The sequence below is a fragment of the Tachyglossus aculeatus genome, chromosome 17 (genome assembly GCF_015852505.1).
Source record: "Tachyglossus aculeatus isolate mTacAcu1 chromosome 17, mTacAcu1.pri, whole genome shotgun sequence".
NCBI classification, from domain to species: domain Eukaryota; kingdom Metazoa; phylum Chordata; class Mammalia; order Monotremata; family Tachyglossidae; genus Tachyglossus; species Tachyglossus aculeatus.
Genome location: NC_052082.1, coordinates 40,682,817 through 40,707,602, shown reverse-complemented (window position 1 = coordinate 40,707,602; position 24,786 = coordinate 40,682,817). Strand labels below are relative to the sequence as shown.

At 49.8% G+C, this 24,786-nt stretch overlaps 1 protein-coding gene across 1 annotated transcript; it reads left to right on the top strand.

The window, feature by feature from the left end:
- The first annotated feature begins 12,435 nt into the window (after positions 1–12,435).
- LOC119939301 (gamma-aminobutyric acid receptor-associated protein-like 1) lies at positions 12,436–23,560 on the top strand. Its single transcript, XM_038759244.1, has 5 exons — positions 12,436–12,598; positions 19,529–19,607; positions 20,446–20,564; positions 22,111–22,172; positions 22,376–23,560. Exons 1-5 carry the CDS (start codon positions 12,509–12,511, stop codon positions 22,431–22,433), a joined length of 408 nt encoding a protein of 135 aa, XP_038615172.1. The 5' UTR covers positions 12,436–12,508; the 3' UTR covers positions 22,434–23,560.
- Positions 23,561–24,786: the final 1,226 nt, after the last annotated feature.

Here is a 24,786-nt window from a genome sequence, read left to right as displayed (position 1 = left end):
ACATTATTATTATTATTATATCCAATCCATCACCAAATCCTGTCAGTCCCACCCTCACAACATTGCTAAAATCTGCCCTTTCCTCTCCATCCAAACTGCCCCCACATTAATGCAACCACTCATCCTATCCCGCCTAGATTACTGCCTCAGCCTCCTTGCTGACCTCTCAACCTCCTGTCTTTCCCCCACTCCGGTCCATACTTCACTCCGCTGCCTGGATCATCTATCTGCTAAAACAGGACATGTATCCCCCCACTCCCTAAAAATCTCCAGCGGTTGCCCATCCACCTCCATGTCAAACAAAAACTCCTCACCATTGGCTTTAAAGCCTTCAATCCCCTTGCCACCTCACCTCGCTTCTCTCCTTCTACAACCCAGCCGGCAAACTTCACACCTTCTCACTGGGCCTCAGTTTCACCACCAACCCCTGGCCCACGTCCTGCCTCACCCTCCCTCCTCCAATCCGACAATTACTCTCCCCTCCTTCAAAGCCTTACCGAAGGCACATCTCCTCCAAGAGGCCTTTCCAGAATAAGTCCCGCTTTTCCTCATCTCCCTCTCCCTTCTTGCTCCCTTAGCTCTTTCCCTACCCCCCAGCCCCACAACACCTATGTATATATCTGTAATTTATGTGTATTGATGGCTGTTTCCTCTCCCCTAGAGGATGAGCTCATTGTGGGCAGAGAATGTCACTGTTTATTGTTCCAAATGCTTAGTACAGTGCTCTGCAAACAATAAGTGCTTAATAAATATGATTGAATGAATGAATGATTCCCAGGCTCTAACCATTAGGCCACATCTCTGGTGACAAAGAGGAGGTCCATCCGTCAACTGTTTTCCATCCCCAAGATCTCCAGCGCACCTCCTCTCCCTTTAGTCCCTAAATCAGGGGTCAGTGAAGCATGAAGATGGGGTTCCAGACCTCCTCTCCCTTTAGTCATCGTAAATCAGGGGTCAGTGAAGCATGAAGATGGGGTTCCCGCATCCTGGCCAGCTGGGGAGGTCGGAAAGATGGGGAGGGATGGGACTGCTTCAGCAGGAATTCCTCGGAAGGTAGCCAGGAGCCCTCATTCCATGCCCAGTGTTGTCTGGGAGAAGGAGCGGGGCTCAGCGGAAAGAGCCCGGGCTCTGGGGTCCGAGGTCATGGGTTCAAATTCCAGCTCTGCCAATTGTCAGCTGTGGGACAATTCACTTCTCTGGGCCTCAGTTCCCTCATCTGGAAAATGGGGATTAAAACTGTGAACCCCACCTGGGACAACCTGATCACCTTGTATCCCCCCAGCGCTTAGAACAGTGCTTTGCACGTAGTAAGCGCTTAACAAATACCATCATCATTATTATTATTACCCTAGGCATCACTTGGGGGGCTGAGATGGGAGTCGTATTGATTAAGCACTCAGTACAGTGTTCTGCACACAATCAGCACTTGCTAAATATGACTGAATCACGTCCCTCCAGCCCCAGGAAAGGGCTGTCTGTTTAAGTGGAGAGCGGTTTCTTAAATGGTATTTATTAAGGGCTTACTACGTGCCAGGCACTGTATGAAGTGCCAAGGTAGCTACAAGTGTGGTTTAATGGAAAGAGCCCGGGCTTGGGAGTCAGAGGTCGTGGGTTCAAATCCTGGCTCCGCCAATTGTCAGCTGTGTGACTTTGGGCAAATCATTTAACTTCTCGGTGCCTCGGTTACCTCATCTGTAAAATGAGGGATTAAGACTGTGAGCCCCACGTGGGACAAGCTGATCACCTTGTATCATCCCCAGTGCTTAGAACAGTGCTTTGTACTTAGTAAGCACGTAACAAATGCCATCATTATAATGTGAGTAGACCACATGTATTATCATCAATTCACTTAACTTCTCTGCGCCTCAGTTACCTCATCTGTAAAATGGGGATTAAGACTGTGAGCCCCCCGTGGGACAACTTGATCACCTTATAACTTCCCCAGCGCTTAGAACAGTGCTTTGCACATAGTAAGCGCGTAATAAATGCCATTATTATTATTATTTACCTCATCTGTATAATGGTGATTAAGACTGTGAGCCCCACTTGAGACAACCTGATTTCTATCTGTTTCTACACCAGAGCTTAGAACAGTGCTTGGCACATAGTAATCACTTAAATACCATTATTATCATCATTATTATTATTATTACAGGGAAATCAGGTTGGACACAGTCCCTGTCCCACCTGGGCTCACAGTCTTAATTCCCATTTTACAGATGAGGTCACTGAGGCATAGAGAAGCAAAGTGACTTGCCCAAGATCACACAGCGCATAAGTGGCAGAGCCTGGATTAGAATCCAGGTCCTTGAGACGCCCAGACCCAGGCTCTAACCATTAAGCAACACTGTTTCTCCAGCATCTGAAGCATCCCTCAGCGCTTAGTACATTCATTTATTCAGTAGTATTTATTGAGCGCTTACTGTGTGCAGAGCGCTGTACTAAGTGTTTGGAAAGTACCACTTCATTCATTCAATCATATTTATTGAGCGCTTACTGTGTCCAGAGGACTGTACTAAGCACTTGGGAAGTACAAGTTGGCAACATATAGAGACGGTCCCTACCCATTCAGCAACAGAGATGATCCCCACCCACACAGTGCCTGGCACATAGTTAAGCGCTTAACAAATAGCATAATAATAATTATTATATCAGAAGGGAATAAAGGAGACGCAAGAGGGACCATAGCAGTGAAGAATCAGGGGAGGGGATAGGGCCGATAAAAAGCTTTGTGGACACTGGTCAGGTAGAAGCGGAGACTTGGGCGGGAAATATAAAAGTGGAAGCAGACAGAGGATGAGGAGCACAGGGATCTAGACCTGTTTCTTCTTGAATCCAAATCCAGAATCCAAGACAGGATCACACTGCCAGGAACCTGCCTTCCCAACTCCTTAGCCAACCCATCTCTGACCACCCTCAGTCAATCCTATTTACTGAACGCTTAGTATGGGCAGAGCACTGTACCAAGGGCTTGGGAGAGTACAACAGAACAATAAAAAGACACATTCCCTGCCCACAAAGAGCTGACAGCCTAGAGGCCGGGGAGATGGACATCCATACAAATAAATAAATTACAGGTATGTACATAGAGTGCTGTGGAGATGGGAAGGGGGATGAACAGAGGGGGCAAGTCAGGGCGACTCAGAAGGGAATGGGAGAAGAGGTTTCCCTCCCACTTAGGCCGTGAGCCCCAATGCTTGGCCCATAGTAAGCGCTTAACAAACGTGACGATGATTGTTAGCTCACCCTCAGCGGACGACGATCCCTTGCTGCTCACAGGACTTGGGTTTTCTTTTTCCGTCTCTTCTAGAGGGAGGATCAGTTGGGCAGAGGAGATTGAGAGGGAAGGGAGGAAGGGATGTGAAAAGCCCTGCGCTCTAATGAGAAGCAAAATAACCTAGTGGCTAGAACTTGGGGCTGGGAGATCTCCCAGCTGACCTCTCTTCCAAATCCTGCCTCAGGCCTGATCATTTAGGACAGTCAATTACGCTCCCCTACTTCAAAGCCTTACTGAAGACCCATCTCCTCCAAGAGGTCTTCCCTGACTAAGCCCTCCTTTCCTTTTTTCCCCACTCCTTTCTGTGTTGCCCCAACTCGCTCCCTTTATTCCCGGCCCACGTCATCCCCCGGGCCTGGAATGCCCTCCCTCTGCCCCTCCGCCAAGCTAGCTCTCTTCCTCCCTTCAAGGCCCTGCTGAGAGCCCACCTCCTCCAGGAGGCCTTCCCAGACTGAGCCCCTTCCTTCCTCTCCCCCTCATCCCCCTCTCCATCCCCCCATCTTACCTCCTTCCCTTCCCCACAGCACCTGTATATATGTATATATGGTTGTACATATTTATTACTCTATTTATTTATTTTACTTGTACATTTCTATCCTATTTATTTTATTTTGTTGGTATGTTTGGTTCTGTTCTCTGTCTCCCCCTTTTAGACTGTGAGCCCACTGTTGGGCAGGGACTGTCTCTATGTGTTGCCAATTTGTACTTCCCAAGCGCTTAGTACAGTGCTCTGCACATAGTAAGCGCTCAATAAATGCGATTGATTGATTGATTGATTGATTATTCACGGCCCCCAGACCCACAGCACTTATGTCCATATCCGTAATTTATTTATATAGATTAATGCCTGTCTCCCCCTATAGACTGTAAACTCATTATGGGCCAGGAATTTGGCTGTTGTATTGCTGTGTGGTACTCTCCCAAGCGCTTAGTACAGTGTTCTGCACGCAGTAGGTGCTCAAAAACTGGACTTAAAAACTGATTGATCTGGGTTCTAATCCCAACTCCACTACGTCACTTCATCTCTCCTGGCCTCAGTTACCTCATCTGTAAAATGGGGATTAACACTGTGAGCCTCATGTGGGACATGGATTGGGTCCCACCTGATTAGTTTGTATTCAGTCATTCAATCGTATTTGTTGAGCGCTTACTGTGGGCAGAGCACTGTACTAAGCGCTTGGGAGAGGACAATACAACAACAAACAGACACATTTCCTGCCCACAGAGTTGTATCAGCGTGGCTCAGTGGAAAGAGCCCTGGCTTTGGAGTCAGAGGTCGTGGGTTCAAATCCCCGCTCTGCCAATTGTCAGCTGTGTGACTTGGGGCAAGTCATGTAACTTCTCTGTGCCTCAGTTACCTCATCTGTAAAATGGGCATGAAGACTGTGAGCCCCCCGAGGGACAACCTGATCACCTTGTAACCTCCCCAGCGCTTAGAACAGTGCTTTGCACATAGTAAGCGCTTAATAAATGACATTATTATTATTATTTACCTCAGCACTTAGTAAAGTGCCTGGCTTAACAAATGCCATAAAAAAAAGAAAACTAAGCCACCAATCAATGCTGTTGCACTCTTTCAAGCGTTTAATACAGTGCTCTGCATTACTGTAAGTGCTTGATAAACATCACCGATAGACTGATAACTCTCCCAAGGCTTAGCACAATGCTCTGCATTCATTCATTCATTCAATCGTATTTATTGAGCGCTTACTGTGTGCATTCATTCATTCATATTTATTGAGCGCTTACTGTGAGCAGAGCACTGTACTAAGCGCTTGGGAAGTACAAGTTGGCAACATATAGAGATGGTCCCTACCCAACAATGGGCTCACAGTCTCGAAGGGGGAGACAGACAACAAAACAAAACATGTGAACAGGTGTCATCAGAATCAACAGAAGTAAAGCTAGGTGCACATCATTAACAAAATAAAATAAATAGAATAGTAAATACGTACAAGTCAAAGAAATAAATAAAATACATAAAAAAACTCGGCACACGGTAAGTGTTCAGTACCAGGTGGTTGGTTAGTATTTTTGAGAACCTTCTTTATGCTTGGGAGAGTGCTTAGTATAGTGCTCTGCACACAGTGAGCGCTCAATAAATACGATTGAATGACTGAATGAGAGTCAGATCATTCTCTATTGAAATCCAAACAGACGCACAGGAGCCCGCAATAAACACCACTAACACCACTTCCTCTTTTGAGGCTAGAGATGTTTCTATTTCCACCCCTCAGTCTTCCACAGAGCCAAAGATCTCTGAGTCACCCTGCGTTTATGTGGTTATGCGGACGGACCATTCCCACTGAACCCAAATATAAAAGTAAAAATATCTTGGAGGCAGCAAGTCTGACCTCAGATAAAATGCATATATATATATATATATATTCATTCATTCATTCAATCGTATTTATTGAGCGCTACTATGTGCAGAGCACTGTACTAAGCGCTTGGGAACGTGGCCGCCGCAGGACGCGCATGCGCCCCGACCGCTCCTAATAATAATGATGGCATTTGTTAAGCAGGGTGTGGAGAAGCAGCGTGGCTCAGTGGAAAGAGCCCGGGCTTGGGAGTCAGAGGTCATGGGTTCGAATCCTGGCTCCGCCAACGGTCAGCTGTGTGACTTTGGGCTAGTCACTTCACTTCTCTGGGCCTCAGTTCCCTCATCTGGAAAATGGGGACTAAAACTGTGAGCCCCCCGTGGAACAACCTGATCACCTTGTAACCTCCCCAGTGCTTAGAACAGTGTTTGCACATAGTGCAAACACTAATAATTATTATTACTAATAATACTACAATTATCATATATTCTATATTATATTTTATTATATTGTTATAATATTATTATATATTATATATATTATAAGTATTATAATAATACTATGATAATACTAATAATTACTAAACACTAATAATAATAATAATTATTATTATTCTCTGGGCCTCAGTTACCTCATCTGGAAAATGGGGATTAAAACTGTGAGCCCCCTGTGGGGCAACGTGATCACCTTGTAACCTCCCCAGCGCTTAGAACAGTGCTTTGCACATAGTAAGCGCTTAACAAATGCCATTATTATTATTATTATTATTATTATTTTCTGGGTCTCAGTTACCTCATCTGGAAAATGGGGATTAAAACTGTGAGCCCCCCATGGGACAACCTCATCACCTTGTAACCTCCCCAGCACTTAGAACAGTGCTTTGCACATAGTAAGCGCTTAACCAATGCCATCGTTATTATAATTATTACTATTCTCTGGGCCTCAGTTCCCTCATCTGTAAAATGGGGATTAAAACTGCGAGCCCCCCGTGGGGCAACCTGATTACCTTGTAACCTCCCCAGCGCTTAGAACAGTGCTTTGCACATAGTAAGCGCTGAACAAATGCCATCATTACTATTATTATTATTGGGAAGTCCAAGCTGGCAACATATAGAGATGGTCGGTCAATCAATCAATCAATCGTATTTATTGAGTGCTTACTGTGTGCAGAGCACTGTACTAAGCGCTTGGGAAGTACAAGTTGGCAACATATAGAGACAGTCCCTACCCAACAGTGGGCTCACAGCTTTGCGAGCAAACTTCTGGTCCCTTACACTTCTTGTTTGCCTTTCCCCACCCATTTATTCAATCATATTTATTGAGCGCTTATTGTGTGCAGAGCACTGTACTAAGCACTTGGGAAGTACAAGCTGGCAACATATAGAGACTGTGAGTCTCTATTGGTTAGGGACTGTCTCTATATGTTGCCAGCTTGTACTTCCCAAGCGCTTAGTACAGTGCTCTGCACACAGTAAGTGCTCAATAAATATGATTGATTGATTGACTGATATAGAGATGGTCCCTACTCATTCCCCTGGATTGCAAATTCCTGGAAAAGCAGAGTGGCCTAGTGGAAAGAGCACAGGCCCGGACCTGGGTTCGGAAACTGGCTTTGCCACTTGCCTGCCCTGTGACCTGGGGCAAGTCACCTACCTTTTCTGGGCCTCAGTTTCTCCAACTGAATACAAGGATTCACTATCCATCCTTCCTCACGCTAGACTACGAGGGAGTAGGACAGCGACGGTATCTCCCCCAGCGTTCAGCGCACGGTGAACACTTTGCAAAAATCCCAGTTATTTCGGAGCACGGGGATCAGCGTGGCTCTGTGCAAAGAGCAGCCCGGGCTTGGGAGTCAGAGGTTATGGGTTCGAATCCTGACTCTGCCACTCGTCAGCTGCGTGGATCAGTGGAGAGAAGCAGCGTGGCTCAGTGGAAAGAGCACGGACTTTGGAGTCGGAGGTCATGGGTTCGATTCCTGGCTCTGCCACTCGTCAGCTGTGCGGCTCAGTGGAGAGAAGCGGCATGGTTCAGTGGAAAGAGCACGGACTTTGGAGTCAGATGTCATGGGTTCGAATCCTGGCTCTGCCACTTGTCAGCTGTGTGACTTTGGGCAAGTCACTTCACTTCTCTGGGCCTCAGTTACCTCATCTGTAAAATGGGGATGAAGACTGCGAGTCCCCTGTGGGACAACCTGATCACCTTGTATACCCCCAGTGCTTAGATCAGTGCTTTGCACATAGTAAGCGCTTAATAAATGCCATTATTATTATTATTATTATTATGGGTTCAAATCCCGGCTCCGCTGATTGTCAGCTGTGTGACTTTGGGCATGTCATTTCACTTCTCTGGGCCTCAGTTACCTCATCTGTAAAATGGGGATGAAGACTGTGAGCCCCACCTGGGACCACCTGATCACCTTGTATCCTCCTCAGTGCTTAGAACAGTGCTTGGCACGTAGTAAGCACTTAAGTGCCATTATTATTATGATGTCTACACCAGGCATTCAGATCAGTGTCCTGCGCACAGTACCCACACAGAGAAACAGCCTGAGCTACTGGATTGAGCCCGGTCCTGGGAATCAGAAGGACCTGGGTTCTAATCCCGGCTCCTCCAATCGTTTGCCGTGTGACCTTGGCCAAGTCATTTCACTTCCTGTGCTTTAGTTACCACATCTATAAAAAGGGGGCTAAGACTGGGAGCTCCATGTGGGACAGGGACTATATCTGATTAGCTGGTTTCTACTCCAGTGTTTAGAACAGTGCACATAGTAAGTGCTTAACAAATACCGTAAATAAATATTATTCGTTGATGGATCGCCAGCTGGGAGGAAAGAGCTTACTTTGGGCAAGTCACTTCACTTCTCTGTGCCTCAGTTCCCTCATCTGTAAAATGGGGATTAAGACTATGAGCCCCCCGTGGGACAACCTGATCACCCTATAACCTCCGTAGCTCTTAGAACAGTGCTTTGCACACAGTAAGTGCTTAATAAATGCCATTATTATTATTATTATTAGAAGCCCATTCTTTTAACCATTCATCCATTTAATTAGAGAAGCAGCATGGCTCAGTGGAAAGAACACGGGCTCTGGAGTTGGAGGTCGTGGGTTCAAATCCCCACTCTGCTGTCAGCTGGGTGACTGGGCAAGTCACTTCACTTCCCTGTGCCTCAGTTACCTCATCTGTGAAATGGGGATTAAGACTGTAAGTCCCCCGTGGGACAAACCTCCGCAGTGCTTAGAACAGTGTTTTGTGCATAGTAAGTGCTTAATAAATGCCATTATTATTATTATTCATTCATTCAATCAGTCATATTTATTAAGAGCTTACTGTGTACTGTACTATAGCACTGTACTAAGCCCTTGGGGACTTTGCACATGGTAAGCACTTCACAAATACCAGAATTATTATTATTATTACAATACAGCAATATAGAGTCACAATCCCTACCCACAAGATGCTCACAGTCTAGAGAAGAAGCATGGCCCTGGGAATCAGAAAGTTATGGGTTCAATATGGATTCAATAAATACAATTGATTGATTGATTGATTAATCCCAGCTCCACCCCTTGAGGGCCATGTGACTTTGAGCAAGTCATTTCACTTCTCTGGGCTTCAGTCATCTCATCTGTAAAATGGGGATTGAGACGGTGGGTCTCATGTGGGATAAGGGACTGTGTCCAACCCAATTTGCTTGGATCCCTACCAGAGCTGTGTGACCTTGGGCAAGTCACTTAACTTCTCTGAACCTCAGTTACTGTTATCGACAAGTAGGGTGCCAAACAGGTTAACTGGTGTAAATCAGCCGCAGGGTTCGTGTAGCCAAGGTGGTGACGCGGATAGGAAAAATGAGTCGGAGACATGAGTTCAGATAGAGCAGGAAAGAAGGAAAGTGGCTACCTGCCCGTCCACCTCCCGGGAGAGGGACGAGTGCCAAGCAGCCCCGATCCCAGCCGCTTCTTCCTCTTTTATTGGGTTTCAAATCCGAGCTACACAAAGGATTCCCGAGAGTTGTGCCGTACGTGAGGCCTTGGCATTCCTAGATCCCAAGTCTGAGGCCTTGGCATTCCTAGATCCCAAGTTAAAGTACAACCATTTGTTTGTCATGGTTTGGTTAGTGTTAAAATCCCTGTTTACAAGATGTCATGAGGAGATAACGGTCAACACGGGATGGGGACATTCCAGAAAGAGAGAAGCCACTTTGGTTAATGTTACTTTACATTCATTCAATGGTATTTACAAACACTAGAGTGCTTTCGGTCTGCACAAAATAAAGGGTTACTGTTAGCACGCACAAGATGGAGTCAGTCATGCCAAGTTCGCTGGCGGACAACAGTTACCTAATCTGTAAAATGGGGATTAAGACTACGAGCCCCACGTGGGACAACCTGATCGCCTTGTATCCTCCTCAGCGCTTAGGACAGTGCTTTGCACATAGTAAGTGCTTAACAAATGCCATTATTATTATTATTATTATTTGGGACAATCTGATTACCTCGTATTTACCCCGGCGCTTAGAACAGTGCTTTGTGTGTGGTAAGTGCTTAACAAATGCCGTCATTATTATTATTATTATTATTATTTGGGACAATCTGATTACCTTGTATTTACCCCAGCGCTTAGAACAGTGCTTTGCACGTGGTAAGCACTTGACAAATGCCATCGTTATTATTATTATTATTATTTGGGACAATCTGATTACCTCGTATTTACCCCGGCGCTTAGAACAGTGCTTTGCGCATAGTAAGTACTTAACAAATGCCATCATTATTATTATAATTATTATTTGGGACAATCTTATTACCTCGTATTTACCCCAGCGCTTAGAACAGTGCTTTGCATGTAGTAAGGGCTTAACAAATGTCATTATTATTATTATTTGGGACAATCTGATTACCTCGTATTTACCTCGGCACTTAGAACAGTGCTTTGCACGTGTTGAGCGCTAAACAAATGCCATCATTATTATTATTATTATTTGGGGCAATCTGATTACCTCGTATTTACCCCGGGGCTTAGAACAGTGCTTTGCACATAGTATGCGCTTAACAAATGCCATTATTATTATTATTATTATTATATTATTTGGGACAATCCGATTACCTCATATTTACCCCAGCGCTTAGAACAGTGCTTTGCACGTAGTAAGCGCTTAACAGATACCAGCATTATAGAGAAGCACTGTGGTTTAGTGGAAAAGCACGGGCTTGTAAATCAGAAGAAGTGGGATCTAATCACAGCTCCACCACCTATCTGCTGTTTGACCTTGGGCAAGCCACTTAACTTCTCTGGGCCTCAGGTACCTCATCTGTAAAAAGGGAATGGCGACTGTGAGCCCCACTGTGATCACCTTGTATTTACCCCAGGGCTTGGAACAGTGCTTGGCACAGAGTAAGCACTTAAATTGCTTTAAGTAAGCATTCACCCCTCACATCCAAGCCGTCACCAAAACCTGCCGGTCTCAGCTCCGCAACACTGCCAAGATCCGCCCTTTCCTCTCCATCCAAGCCGCTACCCTGCTCGTTCAGCTCTCATCCTATCCCGTCTGGACTACTGCATCAGCCTTCTCTCTGATCTCCCATCCTCGTGTCTCTCCCCACTTCAATCCATACTTCATGCTGCTGCCCGGATTGTCTTTGTCCAGAAACACTCTGGGCATGTCACTCCCCTCCTCAAAAATCTCCAGTGGCTACCGATCAATCTGCGCATCAGGCAGAAACTCCTCACTCTGGGCTTCAAGGCTGTCCATCCCCTCGCCCCCTCCTACCTCACCTCCCTTCTGTCCTTCTCCAGCCCAGCCCGCACCCTCCGCTCCCCTGCGGCTAATCTCCTTACTGGGCCTCGTTCTCACCTGTCCCACCATCGACCCCCGGCCCACGTCCTCCCCCTGGCCTAAAATGCCCTCCCTCCCCATATCCACCAAGCTAGCTCTCTTCCTCCCTTCAAGGCCCTACTGAGAGCTCACCTCCTCCAGGAGGCCTTCCCAGACTGAGCCCCCTCCTTCCTCTCCCCCTCTCCATCCTCCCCGTCTTACCTCCTTCCCTTCCCCACAGCACCTGTATATATGTCTATATGTTTGTACATGTTTATTACTCTATTTATTTTAGTTGTCCATATCTATTCTATTTATTTTATTTTGTTAACACGCTTGGTTTTGTTCTCTGTCTCCCCCTTCCAGACTGTGAGCCCACTGTTGAGTAGGGACTGTCTCTATGTTGCCAACTTGTACTTCCCAAGTGCTTAGCACGGTGCTCTGCACACAGCAAGCGCTCAATAAATACAATTGATTGATTGATTAAATACCCTAATTGTTATCATTAAGCGCTTAACAAATACCATAATTACTATCATTATGGGGATGCGGGGGGGTGGGGGGGAATCTCAACCTTTCCAAACTCCACTGAGGGAAAGGGTGAGTCTGCAAGACAAGGGATTGAAAGCAAGCAAGCGGCCTCCTGCTCATTTTTTCGCACGAGAAGCCTCTAAGTAGAAAAGGCCGGAGAAGGGGCGGGGCCGGTGACGTCACAGAGCCTCCAGGCCGCGTGATTGGCTGCGGCTGCCCAGCACCGCCCCTGCTCCCGCAGCACTGCTCCGGAGCTCCGCCTCTCGGGTTCGGCTCCGCATCGGCTCCCTTCGGTTCCGACTCGGCTCGGCTTCGGCTCCGCTTCGGCTCCGGGTCCGACTCGGCTCGGACTCGGCTCCGACTTCGGCTCCGCTTCGGCTCCGGCTCGGGCTCGGCTTCGACTTCGGCTCGGCTTCGGCTCGGCTTCGGCTCCGGCTCCGGCTTCGGCTCGGCTTCGGCTCCGGCTCGGGCGAGAAGGAGCGGGTGGCGGTGGTGGCGTTGGGTTTATCCCCTTTCTGGTCGGGTCCGTGGTCGGACGAAGCGGTCCCGGCCCCCCCCGGGGGAAGCGCCATGAAGTTCCAGTACAAGGAAGACCACCCCTTCGAGTACCGCAAGAAGGAAGGCGAGAAGATCCGAAAGAAGTACCCGGACCGTGTCCCCGTGAGTGCCCGCCGGGGCCCCACACCTCCCCTCTCCTCCCTGCAGAAGGCCGCAGCCGGGGCCTTTCTCCTCCTCCATCTCCTCCAGCTCCTCCTCCTCCTCCAGGCCGCCCTCCAGGCCGCCAATGAAGGGTGGGAGGGCTGGAGGGAGCAGGGATGGGGGTGGAGACCGGCCTGCAAAACAAGGTCACGTTCCCTGCGTCACGAGGATGCTTCTTGGCCGGCCCCGGCCCTGGCCATCGGCCTGGTTGGGTTGTGTCCGTTTGTGCTGACCCATCCAACCCCCGGCCCTCTGCCTGCTTCTGTTGTGTCCGTTTGTGCTGACCCATCCAAGCCCCGGCCCTCAGCCTGGTTGTGTTGTGTCCGTTTGTGCTGACCGATGCAGGCCCCGGCCCTCTGGTTGTGTTGTGTCTGTCTGTACTGACCGATGCAGGCCCCGGCCCGCAGCCTGGTTGTGTTGTGTCCGTTTGTGCTGACCGATCCAAGCCCCGGCCCTCAGCCTGGTTGTGTTGTGTCCGTTTGTGCTGACCGATGCAGGCCCCGGCCCTCTGGTTGTGTTGTGTCTGTCTGTACTGACCGATGGAGGCCCCGGCCCGCAGCCTGGTTGCGTTGTGTCCGTCTGTGCTGACCCATCCAAGCCCCGGCCCTCTGCCTGGTTGTGTTGTGTCCGTTTGTGCTGACCGATGCAGGCCCCGGCCCTCTGGTTGTGTTGTGTCTGTTTGTGCTGACCGATCCAAGCCCCGGCCCTCTGCCTGGTTGTGTTGTGTCCGTCTGTGCTGACCGATGCAGGCCCCGGCCCTCTGGTTGTGTTGTGTCTGCCTGTGCTGACCCATCCAAACCCCGGCCCTCTGCCTGGTTGTGTTGTGTCCGTTTGTGCTGACCGATGCAGGCCCCGGCCCTCTGGTTGTGTTGTGTCTGTTTGTGCTGACCCATCCAAGCCCCTGCCCTCTGCCTGGTTGTGTTATGTCCGTCTGTGCTGACCGATGCGAGCCCCTGCCCTCTGCCTGGTTGTGTTGTGTCCGTCTGTGCTGACCGATGCGAGCCCCGGCCCTCAGCCTGGTTGTGTTGTGTCCGTTTGTGCTGACCGATCCAAGCCCCGGCCCTCAGCCTGGTTGTGTTGTGTCCGTTTGTGCTGACCGATGCAGGCCCCGGCCCTCTGGTTGTGTTGTGTCTGTCTGTGCTGACCCATCCAAGCCCCGGCCCTCAGCCTGGTTTTGTTGTGTCCGTTTGTGCTGACTGATGCGGGCCCCGGCCCTCAGCCTGGTTGTGTTGTGTCCGTTTGTGCTGACCGATCCAAGCCCCGGCCTTCAGCCTGGTTGTGTTGTGTCCGTTTGTGCTGACCGATGCAGGCCCCGGCCCTCTGGTTGTGTTGTGTCTGTTTGTGCTGACCCATCCAAGCCCCTGCCCTCAGCCTGGTTGTGTTGTGTCCGTTTGTGTTGACCAATTCAAGCCCCGACCCTCAGCCTGGTTGTGTTGTGTCTGTTTGTGCTGACCGCTGCGGGCCCCGGCCCTCAGCCTGGTTGTGTTGTGTCCGTCCGTGCTGACCGATCCCAACGCCGGCCCTCTGCCCACTGTTGTCCCGTCTAACCAGGCTCACTGGGATCCAGGCCCCGGCCCTCAGCCTGGTGGTGTTCCGTCTACCCGCGGCCCTCAGCCCGGTTTGTTGTGTATCTGCCCGTGCTGACTGAGTCAGTCCCTGACCTTCCTCCTGGTATTATTGTCTGCCCGGGCTGACTGAACCCGGCCCAGCCCACACGTTGTTCTCCTTGCTCAAACTGATTGTTTTCTTTTTTTTATGGTATTTGTTAAGCCAGGCACTGTGCTAAGTGCTGAGGTAGATACAACTGTGTGGGCAGGGAATGTGTCTGTTTATTGTTGTATTGTCTGTATTGACGGACTCAGCCCTAGTCCCCAAGCCGTGGTGGTGTTCTTTCTGCCCAGGCTGACTGACGGTGCCCTGCAGGACATGGGCCTCCCTCCTTTGGAACTTGCCCCAGACAAAGGCATCAGGAGAAAAGGAAACCCTAAAGCCTCAGCCCCGGTTGCTCATTCCTCTTGTACTGTCTCCTTCGACCCGCCTCTCTCATTCAACCTGCGTATTCAGTCTGTCCCCAGATCCCGTCAGGTCTACCTTCGCAGAATCTCGAGGATCCCCCCTTTCCGCTCCAGTGGCACCCACTACCACAGGCTGATCCAAGCTCTTAGGTGCTGCCTCGATGACGGACCTTGCCCCAGACAAAGGCATCAGGAGAAAAGGAAACCCTAGGCCTCAGCCCCGAAAGCTCATTCCTCTTGAACTGACTCCTTCGACCTGCCTCTCTCATTCCACCTGCGTATTCAGTCTGTCCCCAGATCCGGTCAGGTCTACCTTCGCAGAATCTCAAGGATCCCCCCTTTCCGCTCCAGTGGCACCCACTACCATAGGCTGATCCAAGCTCTTAGGTGCTGCCTCGGTGACGGACCTTGCCCCAGACAAAGGCATCAGGAGAAAAGAAAACCCTAGGCCTCAGCCCCGAAGGCTCATACCTCTTGTACTGTCTCCTTCGACCCACCTCTCTCATTCAACCTGCGTATTCAGTCTGTCACCAGATCCCATCAGGTCTACCTTCGCAGCATCTCGAGAATCCCACCTTTCCAGTGGCACCCACTACCACAGGCTGATCCAAGCTCTTAGATCCTGCCTCGATGACGGAACTTGCCCCAGACAAAGGCATCAGAAGAAAAAGAAACCCTAGGCCTCAGCCCCGATGGCTCATTCCTCTTGAACTGACTCCGACCTGCCTCTCTCATTCCACCTGCGTATTCAGTCTGTCACCAGATCCCATCAGGTCTACCTTCGCAGTATCTCGAGAATCCCCCCTTTCTGCTCCAGTGGCACCCACTACCACAGGCTGATCCAAGCTCTTAGATCCTGCCTCGATGACGGACCTTGCCCCAGACAATGGCATCAGAAGAAAAAGAAACCCTAGGCCTCAGCCCCGATGGCTCATTCCTCTTGAACTGTCTCCTTCGACCCGCCTTTCTCATTCCACCTGCGTATTTGGTCTGTCACCAGATCCCGTCAGGTCTACCTTCGCAGCATCTCGAGTATCCCCACTTTCTGCTTCAGTGGCACCCATTACCACAGGCTGATCCAAGCTCTTAGATCCTGCCTCAATGACGGAACTTGCCCCAGACAAAGGCATCAGGAGAAAAGGAAACCCTAAGGCCTCAGCCCCGGTTGCTCATTCCTCTTGTACTGTCTCCTCCGACCCGCCTCTGTCATTCAACTTGCATATTCAGTCTGTTACCAGATCCCGTCAGGTCTACCTTCGCAGTATCTCGAGAATCCCCCTTTCCGCTCCAGTGGCACCCACTACCACAGGCTGATCCAAGCTCTTAGATCCTGCCTCGATGACTGTACCAGCCTCCTCTCTCTCTCTTCCCACTCCAGTCTGTATTTCACTCTGCTGCATGGGTCATTTATCTAAAAAAAAGTTCAGTCCATGTCTCCACTCCTCAGAAACCTCCAGTGACTGCCCATCCACCTCTGCATCAAACAGAAACTCCTTGGCTTTAAACACTCAATCAGTTTGCCCCATCTTGCCTCACCTCACTGAGCTTCTCGTATAGCTGAGCCCACACACTCTTGTCCTCTAGAGCCAGCTCCCTCAACTGTGTCCAAATTTCATCTCTCTCACCGCGGACCCCTTTCCCTCATCCTCCCGCCTAGCCCGGAACTCCCTCCCCCTCCATATACGCCAGACCCCCACTCTCTTCACCTTCCAAGAATTACTAAGGTCACATTTTCTCCAAAAGCCTTTCCCAGTTTTCGCTGGCTCCCTCTCCCTTCTGTGTCCTCTTTGCATTGGATCTGTGACGTTTGGACATTTGATATTTGCCCCAACTCCTCAGCGCTTATGTACCACAGGATAAATTACTTATATTAATGTCTGCCTCCCCACTAGCTCGTTATGGGCAGGGAACGTGTCTGCTAATTCTGTCGTGCTCTCCAAAGCACTTTATTACACAGATCTGCACACTGAATTCATTCATTCAATTCCATCGCTCACCGGGGAGGACCCATGTCCTCCTCCCTCTGGCCTGGGACTCCCTCCCCCATCGTATAATAATAATAATAGCATTTATTAAGCGCTTACTATGTGCAAAGCACTGTTCTAAGCGCTGGGGAGGTTACAGAGTGATCAGCTTGTCCCACGTGAGGCTCACAGTCTTAATCCCCATTTTACAGATGGGGTAACTGATAGATCACCGCTCTCCCCGCCTTCCAAACCATCTCCGATTCACATCTCCTCCAAAACGCCTGCTTGGACTAAACTCCCATCTCCCCAAGCCTTGTATGTCACCTATGCACATGGATCTGTACTTCCTAAGCAACTTGATTTTCACCCCACCCTCATCTCCACAGCACCGACAAAAATGACCTTATGTCTGCCATTTCCCCCCTCTGTAATTTATTTTAATGTCTACCTCCCCCACTGGAATGTAATGTCACGTCTACAACTATATCTCTATCATTTTCTTCCAAGCGCTTAGTACAGTTCTGCGTACACAGAAAGCACTCCATCCGATCGATTGATTCGCTCCATGCCCACCCCCTCGGTGATTCTTTGTTACTATAAAGGATCTGTATGCTAATGCCAGGTCTGCCATTTTCCTGCTGAGTGAGCTTGGGAAATACCAACAACTACCAATAACAAATACCATCTGAAAAAAATTAGGTCAGGAATAGGACTGGAGACTGACCCAGCAGGAGCAATTAGGCAATAAAACATTAAAACAACAAAAGAGAGGATACAAAACATAAAATGGCAGGGAACTGTGGCTTAGAGAGCGGAATTTCTCTTGGTGATTCAAAGTCCAAAGCAACTGCTTACCTCCACTAGCTTCCCTGAGGGGTGTGAGGCCTCAAGCAGAGAGGCAAAACTGCAGTTATTATTATTATTATTATTATTATTATTATATCATTATAGTAATTATGCTTATATTAACTGATATAAGTATAATATTATATTTACATAATATAGAATATAATGTATCATGATTTATAATACAATACATTGTAAATTATGGTTATTAATTATGATTATAATTACAGCATTAATTATATTAATTAATTGATTATATCAATATTATTGTTATTATTATTACCATGTTTGTTAAGCACTTACTATGTGTCAAGCACTGAACTAAGCCCAGGAGTAGATTCAAGTTAATCAGGTTGGACACAGTCTGGTCCCACATAGGGCTCACAGTCTAAGGGAGACCAGGCATCGAATCCCCATTTTACGGTGAGGAAACTGAGGCCCCCAGGTCACCCAGCAGGCACGTGGCAGAGCCAAGATTAGAACTCAAGACTTCTGATTCCCAGACTTGGACTTTTTCCGCTAGGCCAAGCTGTTCCTCTACCGGATATTGCCAGATGTTTCACTCGGCTGAGGACAACATGGGTGGAGAAACCTCAGCAATGGCTTTTATTTTATTGAGGAGCAGCATGGCTCAGTTGAAAGAGCCCAGGATTTGGAGTCAGAGGTCATGGGTTCAAATCCCAGCTCCGCCAATTGTCAGCTGTGTGACTTTGAGCAAGTCACTTAGCCTCTCTGGGTCTCAGTTACCTCATCTGTAAAATGGGGATGAAGACTGTGAGCCCCCTGTGGGACAACCTGATCACCTTGTAACCTCCCCAGCGCTTAGAACAGTGCTTTGCACAGAGTAAGCGCTTAAGAAATGCCATTATTATTATTATTATTCCCGGCCCGGCATGTACCGTGCATGCCCGAGTCCAACCCGGCTCTCTTGCATCTTCCCTGGCACTTAGCACAATGCTAGGCACATAGTGAGCACTTAAAAATGCCACAGTTATTATTAACACCAAGTGCCTTCCTTCCTCTTGCTCACAGTCTCCTCTGCTTCCCCGATGGGTTTTATTTGTTCGTTTTGTGTCATTTAAGTGCTTACTACATGTCCACCACTGTTCTAGACTCTGGGGTGGGTACAAGTTAATTAGGTCAGCACGGTCCCTGGCCAACATGGGGCTCACAGTCCAAGTAGGGAGACCAGGTAATTCCCATTTTACCAGTGAGGAAACTGAGGCACAGAGGAGTTCAGTGACTTGCCCCAGGCCACCCACAAGCACCTGGCAGAGTCAGGATTAGAACCCAAGCCCAAGGCCCCCAAGCCCTTGCTCTTTCCACTAAGGAGAAGCTGCATGTCATAGTGGATAGAGCACCGGCCTGGTCGTCGGAAGGTCGTGCGTTCTAATCCCAGCTCCGTCACTTGTCCGCCGTGTGACCTTGTGCGAGTCGTTCAACTTCTCTGTGCCTCAGGTATCTCATCTGTAAAATGGGGATTGAGACGGTGAGCCCCGTGTGGGACAGGGACCGAGTCCGAACCGATTTGCTTATATCCGCCCCAGCGCTTAGTACAGTGCCTGTCATGTAGTAAGCGCTTACCAAATACCGTAATTATTATAATTATTATTAGGCCATGCTATTTCTCGTACACCTCTTCTTCCCTGTTCTCATTCTCTTATTGCTCCCGGCTGCCCATTCCCAAAAAGTCCAGCATCTCCCGTCACGCCGAGCCTGTCTGCAGATGCCCCCTTGGTTCAGTTGGCGGGGCCCGGGGAGGGGAGTGAGAATCCCGCTGTTGGGTAGGGACCGTCTCTATATGTTGCCAACCTGTACTTCCCAAGCGCTTAGTACAGTGCTGTGCACACAGTAAGCGCTCAATAAATACGACTGAACGAATACAGAGAAGCCAGGAGGCTGGCCGGGGCTCGCCGTCTCCCACAGCCCCGGTCCCCGCCCCGCATGGTGTGTTGCCATGGCAACTCTTCCCCACAGGAAGCAGGGGCGGTGAAGGGAGAGCGAGGAGTTCAGCATCCACGATTTCTCCGTCCCCGCTTCATTTTCTCCTGCTCTCCCTCCAGGTGATCGTAGAGAAAGCTCCCAAAGCCAGAGTGCCGGACCTGGACAAGAGGAAGTACCTGGTTCCCTCCGACCTCACGGGTAAATAGGCTCGGCCTCCTCGCGTACGGGCTCGGAGGAAGGCTCGTCGGAGTAAGAGCTGAGCACGGTGCCCTGCAAATCTCAGCTGTGGTGACTGTTCACCTAGCTCCCTCCCCCAAAGCCTCACTATCAAGCAGAAGTATTTAACGAGTGCTTACTCTGTGCAGGACACTGCACTGAAGCTAGTATTGAGTTAGTAGACCAGTCCCTGCCCTCAGAAAGCCAGGGGCCTGGAAATCCGAAGATCCTGCCACCTGTCTTCTCTATGACCTTGGACAAGTCACTTCACTTCCCTGGGCCTCAGTTGCCTCATCTGTAAAAGGAAGATTGAGGTCGGAAGCCCCACATGGGATGGGGGCCGTGTCCAACCCGATTTGCTTGTATCCATCCCAGCGCTTAGTACAATGCCTGGCACATGGTAAGCGCTTAACACATACCACATTTATTATTATTATTTTCACAGTGCAGTAGAGTTGATAGGTGTGATCCCTGCACGGAACAGTGCTTTGCACATAGCGCTTAATAAATGCCGTCATCATTATTATTATTATGGCACGTTTCCACTAATTCTGTTGTATTCTCCCAAGCACTTAGCACAGTGCTCTGCCCACAGGGAGTGCTCAGTAAGTACCATTGATTGATTGATTAAAAGCACAGAGAACTGCGAGGACAGTGGGCCCTTAAGAGCTGACCGGATCGGGGGTTGTGGCGGGGAAGTGTACCGGTCTGAGAAGAGGATAAAGGAAGAGACTAAAGTTCACAGGTTAACTTATCCTTTTGCATTTTGTTTTGCAATTTCTGCTTTCTCCTGGCTCCCCTGCCTTCTGCCCCACCGCAGTCGGTCAGTTCTATTTCTTAATCCGCAAGCGCATCCACCTGAGGCCCGAGGACGCCCTGTTCTTCTTCGTCAACAACACCATCCCGCCCACCAGTGCCACCATGGGCCAGCTCTATGAGGTACCGGGGGGCGGGATCCCCTGTTTCTGTCATCCGGGGGTTCGGGTGGAAGCCCAGAGGGGTTGCGTGACTGGCTACCGGTCAGATATTGAATCCCCGTTTCGTAGATGGGGGAACTGAGGCACAGAAAAGCAAAGTGACTTGCCCCCAGGTACGTGGAGGATGTGGGATTAGAAGCCTGTTCTCCCGAGTCCAAGGCCCGTGCTCTTTCTCCAGGCTGCGCAACTTCCCAGACACATCATTTGGTCTCCTGATGGTCTTCAGACACGATCCGGGCACCCCTATATTTTAAGAGGAGGAGGTCCGCGGGTGCGGGGAGAAGTCTGAAATGGAAATCTGGAGGCTCAGTTAAAGAGGAAAGAACACCTCACGATCCAGCAAACATCCCACAAAAAGTGGCTTTTAAGCAGTTTGACCCCTGGAGAATTGCCCTTAATCCTTCCCCAACGCCTATTATAGTCTGGATCCACAAACGTGTTAATAATTGTTCAGTGCTTACTATGTTTTAAGCACTGGGGTAGATGTACAACCATCAGATCAGATGCAGTCCTTATCCCATCCAGGGCTCACAGTTTGAGAGGTATCTTATCCCCTTTTTTACAGATGAGGAAACCGAGGCCCAGGGCAGTTAGTAATATACCCAAGGTCACACGTCAGGCAGGTGGCGGAGCTGGGATTAGAAGCCAGGTCTCTCAATTTGCGGGCCTGTGCCCTGGCCATTGGACCGGGCTGCGTCTCTAGCGACAAGCAGTAGGAGCTGAATCTAAGATGCTGGGATGTTCTCATCCAAGTTTCCTGATTGAGCTGCTTCCCCCTGTCCTAGGGCGATGTAGAGGGAAGAAGCCCTGGTTTCCGGGATTACAGTCTCCTCCTTTCCCAGCTCCTTTTATGTGACCATCAACCAATCACTTTGGGAAATACAGCTCCTCTGGTCTCTTGTCCTCACCCCTTTGTCCCTTTGAATATTCCCTAATTGGGAATTCTTCTAACCCCTTAGACCAAGGTTCCACCCGTGGGACAGGGATTGTGTCTGCCCTGATTATTTCACATCTATCCCGGTCTTGAGTAATCAGTCATATTTATTGAGCGCTTACTGTGTGCAGAAGACTACTAAGCACTTGGGAGAGTATATATAGTACAACAGAATTAGCAGATATGTTCCATGCCCATAGAGGGGGAGACAGACATTCATATAAGTAATTTGCAGGGCTTGGTACAAAGTGCTTAACAAATAGAATTCTTCATTATGCCTCAGTTTCCTCATGAGTAAGATAGAGAGGAAATACCTGCTTCCCTTCTACTTAGCCTCTTCGGGGACAGAGACTGTCCAATACGATTACTTGTACTTAATCCAGTGCTTAGTACAACGCGTGACTCATAGTAAGCGCTCAACAAACACCAAGATGACGATAACGATGATGCCGCTGCTTACCTGCCTCATTCCGGGCCCGGCCTGTGGTGTGGGTTGAGCCGACGTCCGATCTCCCCGGCCGGCCCAGCCCTTCCAGAGTCCCTCCCTCTCTCTGACCCCTCTCTCTCCCCGCAGGACAATCACGAGGAAGACTACTTTCTCTACGTGGCCTACAGTGACGAGAGCGTCTATGGGGAGTGAGTGGCAGGGCCCGGGTGGATGGGGACGCCCGGACCGGGGTGGGTGGGGGGCATCCGGTAGGCCTGGACTGGGGCTTTTCGCCGGGGGGTGGGAGGGCACCCCGACTGGAGAGGGAGAACGGGACACCCGCATTACTGCATCGCGCACGCCACAATCGGCCATTTTCTCCTGCCCCCTCATCACTCTTCGCTTTTCCCAGCCAGGGGAGAAGGCGGGGCGGGACCCGAGCCACCCGATGGTCCGAGACCAGGTTCTGAGCTGTGTGATTGGGTGTTGGGGTCGGCATTCCCCATCCCTGCCCCGCTCACGGCCTCCCCGCCCCCTCGGCCGAGACGCGTCCCGCTCCCTCCCCCCAGCCCTCGTCGCCTCTGAAACTGATCTCCCTTCCCACCCCCGCGTGACTCTTTCCGTACCTCACGGATTGAAGCATCCATCTCGAGGGGGTGGGTCTTTTGGATTGTTCGTGGGAGAAAGTAGCCGGTTATTGGAATAAATCCAGAACTGGACCAACCTAGCTTTAATCCTGCCCTTTGACCTCCCCACCGGTCCTGTCGTTTCCCGCGTCTCACGTCACCCCAGGACCCAACCCCCCTAAGGATCCCGGGAACGTATCCCTCCCTGCCGCCCTTTCCCCGCAGTGGCCAGGGTTCTAAGGGGCCGAGGGTGAAGCAGAATCAGGCTGGATGGAGTGGAATATAGAAACTCCCAAACCTTTGGGGAAAACGGTCAGCGGATCCCCCAGAGATCAGGAGTATGGAGCCCGGCTTCCCCTCTGCTCCTTTGAACTGGGGATTGAGAACAGTGGGAACTGATTATAGGCTTCTCCACGGCCTTACTTACCAGTGGGAGAAACATCTCCGGCAGAATAGGGCAAAGGAGTCCTGAAGGGAGGTACTGCCCCTCGCAACTGGATTTGACTGTGTTTTGTGTTTCTCTGAGCCCCTCAGTTGGGGCAGGAAGCCCCAGCTGCTCTCGTTGCTTTAAAAAGCTGTATGCATCCCCTACTTCCCATTCCCCGGCATCCTAGGCTTCGGAGACAGAACTGCTGCACTCTCCCTCATCCCCCCCACAGTCACAGGGCTAAGAAGGGCGGCTTCCTTTATGGCAGCAGCTGTTTTGAAGGGTCTGGGGCTGATCTTCATTCCGCGGTGAAGGGGGAATTTTCATTTTCAGCTTTTGTTATCTCTGTTGGGGTTAATTGGAGCTTCGGGTGGGGGTGTGGGGGGGTCCTCTGACAGCAGCTGAGGCGTTTTGCTCTGCCTATGCCCGTCTCCGGGGAAATGGGGAAACCTGGGTTCGGTTGTTGTACTGGCTGTGAGTGCCTGTAAAATGAAGCTCATGCTATCGGGGCAAGGAAATAAAATCATTGCACATTTTAAAAATCCTCCGTGGGGGCAACAGAGTCTTTATTTTGCACGTGTGTGTGTACACGCCTGGGAGAGATTGCGACCCTGAAGATCCGTGGTTATCATATTCAAAGCCTCACTGCATCCCCTCGGGAAGTTCAGCGGCAGCGGGCACCCGCCTCAAAATGCACGGGTTAAAATCAATCAATCACTAAATCGATTTATTGAGTACCTACTCTGTACAGAGCACTGTACTCAGAGAAGCAGCGTGGCTCAGTGGAAAGAGCCCGGGCTTTGGAGTCAGAGGTCATGGGTTCAAATCCCGGCTCCACCACCTCGTCAGCTGTGTGACTTTGGGCAAGTCACTTCACTTCTCTGTGCCTCAGTTCCCTCATCTGTAAAATGGGGATGAAGACTGTGAGGCCCCCCGTGGGACAACCTGATCACCTTGTAACCTCCCCAGCGCTTAGAACAGTGCTTTGCACATAGCGCTTAGTAAATGCCATCATTATTATTATTATTATTCTCTGGGCCTCAGTTCCCTAATCTGGAAAATGGGGATGAAGACTGCGAGCCCCCTGTGGGACAACCTGATCACCTTGTAACCTCCCCAGGGCTTAGAATAGCGCTTTGCACATAGTAAGCACTTAATAAATGCCATTATTATTATTATTATTTTATTATTATTATTACTAAGCACTTGGGAGAGTACAATGCCAGGCAGCAATCTCCCCAGCATTTAGAACAGTGCCTGGCACATAGTAAGTGCTTAAATACCATAATTATCATTATTAATTAGCCCTAGCTATGCAGTTACCCTCACCAGTATCCCAAATCTCTCCTCTAGACTGCAGCTCATTGTGGACACGGAATGTGTAGCAACACCCAACCAACTCTGATATATGGTTACACTACTCTCCAAAGCGCTTAGTATAGTGCTGTGCACACAGTCACCCCGCAGTACACTCCATTGCTTTTTCCATTTAGTTTCTTAATCTCTTTCCTTGTCTCTTCCGTTGGTTCGGTGTTCTTCGTTTTAGTTTTCCTTTGTGTCTGTCCTCAGAGCCCTCTCTCCACTTTCTACTTAGATTGTGAAGGCCCTTGAGGGCCAGGAGCCCCATCTCATTCTCAACCCTGCCTGCCTTCTCAACACTCACTGTAGCACTTGGAACCCAAGAAGTGCTTAATAAATAACCACCGCGACCAGCCGTGGTGCAAGTATTCCCTGGTCGGTGCCGGGCTATGGGGGGAAGAAGGGAGGGAT

Bases quoted from the DNA above. Each gene is read 5' to 3' on its own strand.
- LOC119939301 (XM_038759244.1), top strand. From the start codon at position 12,509: ATGAAGTTCCAGTACAAGGAAGACCACCCCTTCGAGTACCGCAAGAAG. The intron at 19,608-20,445 runs GTAAATAGGCTC...GCCCCACCGCAG, and splicing joins GGTTCCCTCCGACCTCACGG to TCGGTCAGTTCTATTTCTTA. The intron at 20,565-22,110 runs GTACCGGGGGGC...CTCTCCCCGCAG, and splicing joins CCATGGGCCAGCTCTATGAG to GACAATCACGAGGAAGACTA.